The sequence below is a fragment of the Psammomys obesus genome, unplaced genomic scaffold (assembly GCF_907164565.1).
Source record: "Psammomys obesus unplaced genomic scaffold, mPsaObe1.curated_primary_1811, whole genome shotgun sequence".
Classification (NCBI taxonomy): Eukaryota; Metazoa; Chordata; class Mammalia; order Rodentia; family Muridae; genus Psammomys; species Psammomys obesus.
This window is the reverse complement of record NW_026596176.1, coordinates 671,211-680,429: the sequence shown is the minus strand read 5'-3', so window position 1 is coordinate 680,429 and position 9,219 is coordinate 671,211. Positions and strand designations below refer to the sequence as shown.

Here is a 9,219-nt window from a genome sequence, read left to right as displayed (position 1 = left end):
AGAAGAAGAAGAAGAAGAAGAAGAAGAAGAAGAAGAAGAAGAAGAAGGTATAAAGGAAGGAAGAGAGAGAAAGCCTTGATGTTTCTGGTATAGAAGGGGAAAATGTGGCCAGTGCTGGAACACATGTTCAAGTGTCCTGACCAAGCCAAAGCAATTTAAAACAATTAAATCAAACATATTGCATCTCTAATTTTTCCCTCCCAACAAATGGAACCTCATAGATTCCCATTCTTGTTCTGAAATTCAGCACTGACAAGGTGATTTTAATTCCTTTGTACATGGGGATTGTTTTTAAATACTTCCCAGGCTAACCCCTAGAACTCACCAATACAGAAGAAAACAGGTGAGACTGGAGACATGTTTCTACAGCCAAGCCCTTAGCTGTATGGCCAAGCAGGGAAGTTGTGGATGCCTGGAACATAGGCATAGGATGCAATGAGGGGGAAGAACTCTCCTCCTCCCTGCTTCTACTAGTCCCAACTTTCCTAATTAGGAGTCATCAAAACAGGACTGTCTCCTCAGTATGATGACTTGCACACAAGCTCCTAAAGCCATTGCTTATCTCCTCTTGCCAGCTGTATGTCAGCCATCTGTCTGCCTGGAGGGGCACAACCTGTGTCCTAGATGCCCATAAAATCCCTATCAGTCCCTGGGGAAAGGCTAGTCCAAGCTTCATAGGTCTGACTTCTTACTGACAGGTCCAAAGGACATTCCAGTTCTCCAAACTACAAAGGGCAGTGCTGCATATGTCCAGAAATAACTGCCTTGGCCCAGCTCCAGCTGGACAACAGAAAGACTTCTGGTGATTAGATAAAAGCCAGCATTCCTCAGGAACTTGAGAAACAGTTCCAGTCTACCAAGGGAGTCATCCCCCTTGCCTTGGCAAAATGGAGCTGTGGCTCTCCATTGACATATACCTGTGGTTGCATATCAAAGCCCATGCTGGCCTCCAGGCTCCTACAGTCTCTTTTCACAAGTACCTGTTATACATTTCAAAATCCCAGTATGCAACACACTGCTATGTACCCAGGAAAGAATTACCAGATCTTAATTATTAAGTCTACTTTACTTAATGTCACATTGCATTTAAGAACTGACACACACTGGCGGCTGACCAAATAATTAAATAAGTAAAGGTGCTTGCTGCAGACCTGATGACCTGCATCTGATCCCTAGCTCAGAGGGTAAATGCACTCGCTATGCAAACCCAATGATCTGGATTTGATCTTCTTAGGCCCAGCATGAGCTTAAATATAAGAAGGTATGAAGAGAACTCAGGAAACTAATCATCTATCGATGCAAAAACGCAAGAGACTCTTCTTGACCATTGTACAATGGGGTCACCCCTGCTGGTCAGCTAGGAGTGGCCCCGGGAGACAAAGACCTTGGGTTTTTAAAAGACACAAGGCGGGAATCTGTTGGCATTGCCTTCTTGGCAATTTAGGATTGGATGAAATGTTTAACTTTTAAAATAATTGGTCAGTTCTGGTCACCCTTAGGTCCAGTCAGCCCTGTCGTAAATATCTGATCGTCAAGTCAGTTTGGAATTTCCTGCCATCCACAGTTAAATGTGGGAGGGTGATTAACTCATCCCATGTCTGTTCTGAGGAGTGGGGGTTACAGGCTTTGGATCAAAGGTCAGGAGAAGGATTGGGGCCATTTGGCCCAGTTTCCAAACAAAGCCCATCTCACCGGCGCCAGCCGGTGATTTTTTCTCCATTTAGTAGAGATCTCTGCTTGTTCTCTTCCTTATCTCTGCCCTCACAGATGGCTAATGTCAGGAACTTTTACATTCCTCGGTTCTCTGGAGAAGCACTAAGAGGCTTTAATTAACATGGGCCTAAAACTTGCAAATATAAGTTATAAGGCAATTAAAAGAAACATAGGTTACAAAGTTAGTCTGATTCTTTCAATCTGCAGGACCCACTTAAAGGTAGAAAGAGAGAACCAGCCCTCTGCCCTCCACATGTGAGCCTTGGAATAAATATGCTCATACACACTATTATTTATTATCATTATTGTTGTTGTTAAGATAGTTACACACAAGCTTCTTCTCTTGCAGCAGAATGAGGGTCTCTGTACCTTCCCCATACAGCTGAAGCCTGGGGCCATCCAGCCTTCTAAACTCTGCCAATCTGAGCTAGCCACTAACTACACCTGTTAATCCCACCCAATAAGAGTAAAGACCATTACCTAAATTCTTTGGTCAATTTAAGCAAGTTTGGTTTTGTTTTTTTTGTTTTTGTTTTGTTTTGTTCTGTTTTGTTTTTCTCTCATACAAGGCTATCTCCCTAAAGCAGGGTTTGAAGATACAGTATTGAACACAGGGAATGGTAGGGTTTATATCGTCCAAAAGACCTGCAAGACCAGGGGATTCTCAAGGGTTGGGTGATTTCCAGAGGAATTTTGGTTACAGAGAAACTTGGCTGAACATTTCAGAGTGATTTGGCAGAATATCTTATCAGGGTCCCTTCAAGATGTGAGTCAAATGCCATGCAGTGGGGAACATGTCAAATTCCAGAAACAAGTTAAGCACAGTCAATTTGAATTTTGCAGCAAACAGAAAATAACTTGTTCAGACCTTGTAACAAAATGGTTTCCATCTTTAAGATGGAGTTGGGCTGGTCCCTCACATGAATTAAATGTAATTATACTGAAAGTCTGAAATTAAAAATTAGTTCTTTCCAAAAAGTCTATGTTCTTCTTTCTTTCGGGGGTAGGGAGTGTTTTGTTCTGTTTCATTTTGACGTAAAAGTTTATGCCATTGCTTTTATTTTTTAATTTATTCTTCTTTCATAAAATTCATTCCAACCACAGCCTGCCCTCCCTCCAACCCTCCCAGTTCCCTCTCCCAGATCCACTGCCACTGTTTCCCTTCAGAAAAGAGTAATATCGACCAAACATGGCATAAAAAGATACAATAGAAATAGACACAAACTCTCATATCAATGTTGAACAAGGCAACACAGAAGTAGGAAAATGGTCCCAAGAGTAGGCAAAAGAGTCAGAGACACCCCCAGTCCCACTATTAGGAGTCCCACAAAAAATCCAAGCTAAACAACCGAAGCATGCATACAATGGATCTAGTGTAAATCCATGACCTAGCTCAGACGGTAAAGGCACTTGCCATGGAAACCCATGAAGGCTCCTCAATTTTTGCTTCAGTCTCTGTGAGCCCCTGTGAGCCCTATTTAGCTGATACTTAAGAGACCAAAGACTTAAAAATCAGTGGGTATTGTTTTAAAGGTGGAGACATATCCAGTAATGCCCTGAGCGAAAGAACTAGCCTTACTGCATTCTTTCCCCGCCCACTAATAATACAGTTGCTAGGAAACTGGCTCATATGACCAGGCCAGAACTGTTTGTAGTCTTGACGCTTAAAGTGGACCAATCATTTCAAAAGTCAATTTCCCTTACCCAATCATGTAATGCCAAAGCATGTAAGTCCCTGCTTTCGATTTTTCCCTTTAAAAACTCTGTACCCCTAGACCTCGGGGCCGCATTCTTCTCCTGTTTCCACAGGAGGTTTGCGTCCCATGTTCAAATGTGCATACAATTTAAAAACCTCATGTATTTATAGCGGATTCTATTTATTCCTGGTCTTTTGGGGTTCATGAACTTTGGCCCACATTCTCCTGGTGTTCTGGATTCTACAATCCCTCCCTCCCTCCTCCTCACCCAAGAGGTTCCCTGAGCTCTGACTAATGATTGGCTGTGGTTTTCTAAACTGCTCCCATCAGCTGCCAGAGGAAGCCTCTCTGATGACAATAGGGCTAGGCACCAATCTAAGAGTACAGCAGAATATCTTTAGGAATCATTTCCCTGACTTGTTTATTTGTTTGTTTTTGCCAGGCATTGAAAGGACCAGGCCTGACTCCTTCCCCGAAAAAGTCATCAGCCACAGGAACTAGGCCATAACACCAATTCCAGGAATAAGAAAACCATAAAATTCCCTACCCAAGGACTAGCCTGGGGGTATCCACAGAATGGGAAGGTATCTTATCTCAGGGTTGGGCATCTGTCCTGGGCAGCCTACCGACCTAACATTCCTGAGTTCTACAGATAGCTCTCTCAATGTTAGTTATGTTAGTTAGCCAATCACTTTGTAACAAGCTTGCCCTTGCTGAATATCATCCAATCATGTAACTGCTAAGCTGGGAATTCCAGGTTCTTGCTCAAGCCCCAAATAAAAACCCTGCCATGTAGCTGCTGAGAGCTCTCTTCTCTGATCCACTGCATTGGTGACGATGGAGAGACTGAGCTTAATCCCAAATAAAGCTCTTTGCTTTTGCATATGTTGTCCAGCTTCTAGTGGTCTTTGGGGACCTTAAGATCTAGGCACAAGAGCATGTTTGTTTCTACCCTAGGTCTCTGATCCATTCAGCTTCTAGTTGCTGGCCACCTAGACAGTATCTCCCAGCATGGACCTCAAGTTAGACCAGTCATTGGTTGACCACTCCCCCGGGCTCTGACCCACAATTGACCCTGCACATCTTGCTGGCAAGATAGGGGTGGGTCAAAAGTGTTGTGGCTGGATTGGAATCCCAGACCTACCACTGGAAGACTTACCTGCTTACCGAAAATGGACAGTTCAGTCTCCACATCCTCCATTGCTAGGAGTCCTCACCAGGGTCACCCTCATAGGTTCTGGGAAGTTTCTACTGCACTAGATTTCCACATAGACCCCCAAACACCTACCTATTCCAGTCTTGTCTCCTCTGTCCTTGCATCCCCAGCATAATCCTTCCTCTTCCCATCCCCAACTATCACCAGAACACCCACAAAATCAGTTCTATTTCCCCTTCCCAGGGAGATCCATATGCCCCTCCCTCCCAAAGCCCTCTTTGCTTCTTAGCCTCTTAGGGTCTGTAGATTATAGCATAATTATCCTTTATTTAACAGCTAATATCCACTTATAAGTAAGTATATATCATGTTTGGTTTTCTGGGTCTGGGTTGACTCACAGAGGTGACTTTTTTTCTAGGTCCATCCATTTGGCTGCAAATTTCATGACAAGTAACTCTCCATTGTATAATTATACCACATTTTCTTTATCCTTTCTTCAGATAAGGGATATCTAGGCTGTTTCCAGTTTCTGAAATTATGAATACAGCCATTATGAACATAGTTGAGCAATTGTCTTTGTGGAATAGCTGGGTGTTGAGAAAGAACTATTCCAAATTTTCAGAGGAACTGCAATTTGATCTCCATAGTGGCTGTGCAAGTTTGTTCTCCCACCAGCAATGGAAGAGTGTTCCCCTTGCTCCACATCATTGCCAGCATGACTTGTCACTTTTGTTTTTTATCTTAGCCTTTCTGAAAGCTGGAGGGTAGAATCTCAACTTACTTTTGATGTGCATATCCCTGCTGGCTAACAATGTTGAACATTTATTTAGGTGATTCTCAGCCATAACAGATTTCTTTTGTGAGAATTCTCTGTTTAGATTTATACTCCATTTTTTTCATTGTACTATTTTATATTGTTTGTTGATTTTTTTTATATATTTCTGGTTTTGAGAGATCAAAAGATTAAAAACTAGCAGCTATTATTTAAGGTCTGACCTAGGTGGGTGGAGAAGTACAGTAATGCCCTGAGGGGAAGGACCACCTTACTGCATTCTTTCCCCACCCACTAGAGACACAGTTGCTAGGAAACTGGCCCATCCCCCTAGGGAGTGACACCAGATCATTAATGGTCTGGGAATCTTCCTATAGCCAATCAATTCAAAATGTAGCATTTTGACCAATAGATGCTTGCCAGGCAGGAATTGCCCCTGCCTTGGGCATGCTGGGATGGACCAGAATCTTTAAATCACCCAACTAACCTGGGCACAGCGCTCTCTGCTCCCACCACTTCAGCGGTGGGGGGTGTGGGCCCAAGCTGCAGCTTGTAATTTACAATAAAAAGAACCTCATGTATTTACAGCGGAGTCTGTTTATTCCTGGTCTTTTGGGGTTTGTGAACTGGGCAGAACAGTTTCTTGAATTCTTTATATATTTTGGATATTAGCACTTTATCAGATGTAGAGTTAGTAAAAATCTTCTCATTTTGTAAGCTACCATATTTTCTTTACAGAAGCTTTATAGTTTCGTGAAGTCCCACTTATTAATTGTTGATCTTAGTGCCTGTGCTATTGGTGTTCTATTCAGGAAGTTTTCTCATGTATCAATGATTTCAACGTTATTCCCTAATTTCTCTTTTATCAGGTTCAGTACCTGTTTTGATGTTGAGGTATTTGATCTACCTAGACTTGGGTTTTGTGCAGGGTGATAGATATGGATCTATTTGCATTCTTCTATATGCAGACATCCAGAGAGACAAGCACTATTTGTAGAAGATGCTTTTTAAAAAATTATTTTTATTTCTTCACTTTATATCCCAAACAAGTCCCCTCCCTTCTCTCCTCTAGGTTCCACCCTTCTATCCTGTTCCCCCCTTTTTCCCTTTATTTTGTAGAATAATTTGAGGAGTATTGGCATTAACTTTTCTATGAAAGTCTGGGAGTGTTCTGCTGCAAAACTGTCTGTCCCTGTTGTTGTTGTTGTTGATGGGAACTTAATGACTGCTTCTACTTATTAGGGATTATAGGTCTATTTTAGTTGTTTATGTGATTTTGATTTAACTTTGGTAAGTGATATTTATTTAAAAAATTATTCATTTCTTTTAAATTTTCTATTTTTGTGCCATACAAGTTTTTAAAGTATGACCTAATAATTCTCTGGAGTTCCTCTGTATCTGTGGTTATGTTTACATTTTCATTTCTGATTTTTTTTAATTTGGATATTCTCTCTCCATCTTTTAGTCAGTTTGGATAATATTTTGTCTATTTTGTTGATTTTCTCTAAGAACCAACTGTTTCACTGATTCTTTGAATTGCTCTCTTTGTTTCTATTTTATCAGTTTCAGCCTTCAGTTTATTTCCTGATGTCTACTCCACTTAGGTGTGCTTACTTTGTTGTTGTTCCAAAGTTTTTAGAAATGCTGTTAAGTTGCTAGTATGAGTTCTGTCCAATTCCTTTATGAAGGCACTTAGTGCTATAAAATTTCCTCTTAGTATCACTTTCATTGTGTCCCATGAGTTTAGGCATATTTGGCATTCATTTTCATTGAATTCTAGAACATCTTTAATGTCTTTCTTTATTTCTGTCTTGATGCAGTTTTCATTCAGTAGAGTGTAGTCCAGCTTCCAAGAGTTTGTTGGCTTTCTATTATTGTAAAACTTCCACTTTAATTTGTGGTGGTCTGATAGGATACAGGGGGTATTTAAATTTTCTTTTATCTGTTTAGACTTGTTTTTGTGACTGAGTATGTACTTGATTTTGAAGAAAATTCCATGAGGTTTTGAGAAAAAAAGTATATTCTTTTATTTGAGTGAAATGTTCCATTTGGTTTATAACATCACTTACCTCCATTATTTCTCTGTTCAGTTTCTGTCTGGATGACCTGTCCATTGGTGAGCATGAGATATTGAAGTCTCCCATTATTAATGTATACAGTTTGATATGTGATTTAATGTTTCTCTTACAAATGTGGGTGCCCTTGCACTTGGGGCATAAATGTTAAGAATTGAAATGTCATCGTAGTGAATTTTCCCTTTGCTGAGTGTTAAAGTGTCCTTTCCTACCTCTTTAGATTAATTTTGATTAGAAGTCTACTTTGTTAGATATTAGAATAGCTCCATTAGCTTCTTGGGTCCATTTGCTTGGAAAATCTTTTTTCAAACCCTTTACTCTGAGGTAATGTCTTTCTTTAATGTTTTTCCTTTTTATTTTTTTTTACAGTTTATTCATTGTATATCCCGATTGTAGCCCCCTCCTTCAACTTTTCCTAGTCCCACTCTCTCTTTCTCTCTCTCTTCCCCCATCTGTCCATAGCTTGTCAAGTCTCATCAGGAATGCCTGGATCCTCTTCCTCTGTGGCCTGGCAAAGTCTTTCTTTAATGTTGAGAGCATTGCTTGTATACAGCAAAAAGATGGATGCTATTTTCATATCCATTCTGTTAATCTGTCTTTTTTTTGGGGGGGGGGGTAATTTGTCCATTGATATTGAGAGATATCAATGACCAATAATTGTTAATTCTTGTTAATTTGATGGTGGTGCTGGTAATGATAGTGGTTGTAATGGTGGTGGTGGTGATAGTGTAAGAGACACTGTGTGTGTTCCTTTCTTTTAGTTTTGCTGATGTGAGATTACTTCCTGTGTTTTATTAGGTATAGTTAACTTCCTTAAGCTGAAGTTTCTTTCTAGTATCTTCTGTAGGGCTGGATTTGTAAATAGATATTGTTTAAATTTGACTTTAACATGGAATATACTGTTTTCTCCATCTATGGTGATTGAAAGTTTCACTGAGTATAATAGTCTGGGTTGGTATCTGTGGTCTCTTAAGAGTCTGCAGAACATGTATCAAGTCCCTTCTAGCTTTTAGAATCTCCATTGAGAAGTCAGGTGTTATTCTAATAGGTCTACCTTATCTGTTTCTTAGTCTGTTTGCCTTGCAGCAGTTAATATTCTTCCTTTGTTCTGTACATTGAGTGTTTTAATTAATATTAATGGGAGGATTTTCTTTTTTGGTTCAACCTATGTGGTGTTCTGTAAGCTTCTTGTATGCTTATAGGTGTCTCCTTCTTTAGGTTAAGAAATTTTTCTTCTATGGTTTTGTTAAAAATATTTTTCTGGCCCTTTGATCTGGGAATATTCTCCTGCTCTTGCTTTTATTCTTAGTTTTAGTCTTTTCGTAGTGTCCCAGATTTCATGAATATTTTGTATTAGGAATTTTTTTTTTTTGGATTTAACATTTTCTTTAACCATTTTCTATTCCTTCTATTTTATCTTCAACACCTGAGATTCTCTCTTCCCTCTCTTATATTCTATTGGTAAAGTATGCCTCTGTAGTTTGCTTACCTAGATTTTTCCATTTCCAGAATTCCCTCAGTTTGTATTTTCCTTATTGCTTCTACTTCTATTTTCAAGTCTTGAACAATTTTATTTGTTTCCTTTAACTGTTGTGGTTTTTTTTTTTTTTTAATTAGCTTTCTTGGCTTTTTTAAAAGACTTTTCTCATTTCCTCCAATTTCTTATCTTTTTCTCAAATTCTTTAAAGGATTCATTCATTTACTCTTTAAGGGCCTTTGTCATCTTTGTAAAGTTGGTTTTAAGGTCTTTTTCTTGTGTTTCAGCTATATCAGACTATCCAGGGCTTATTATAGTAGAATACCTGG

General features: G+C 39.6%; 1 protein-coding gene across 1 annotated transcript in view; it reads right to left on the bottom strand.

Annotated features, from left to right (window-relative positions):
• The window catches only part of LOC129667897 (leukocyte immunoglobulin-like receptor subfamily B member 3), a 294,716-nt gene extending 290,105 nt beyond the window's left edge, over positions 1-4,611 (bottom strand). Inside the window, exon 1 of the mRNA XM_055595620.1 lies at positions 4,578-4,611. Coding sequence (XP_055451595.1) covers positions 4,578-4,611 — 34 coding nt within the window. The remainder of the gene's footprint in view (positions 1-4,577) is intronic.
• Positions 4,612-9,219: the final 4,608 nt, after the last annotated feature.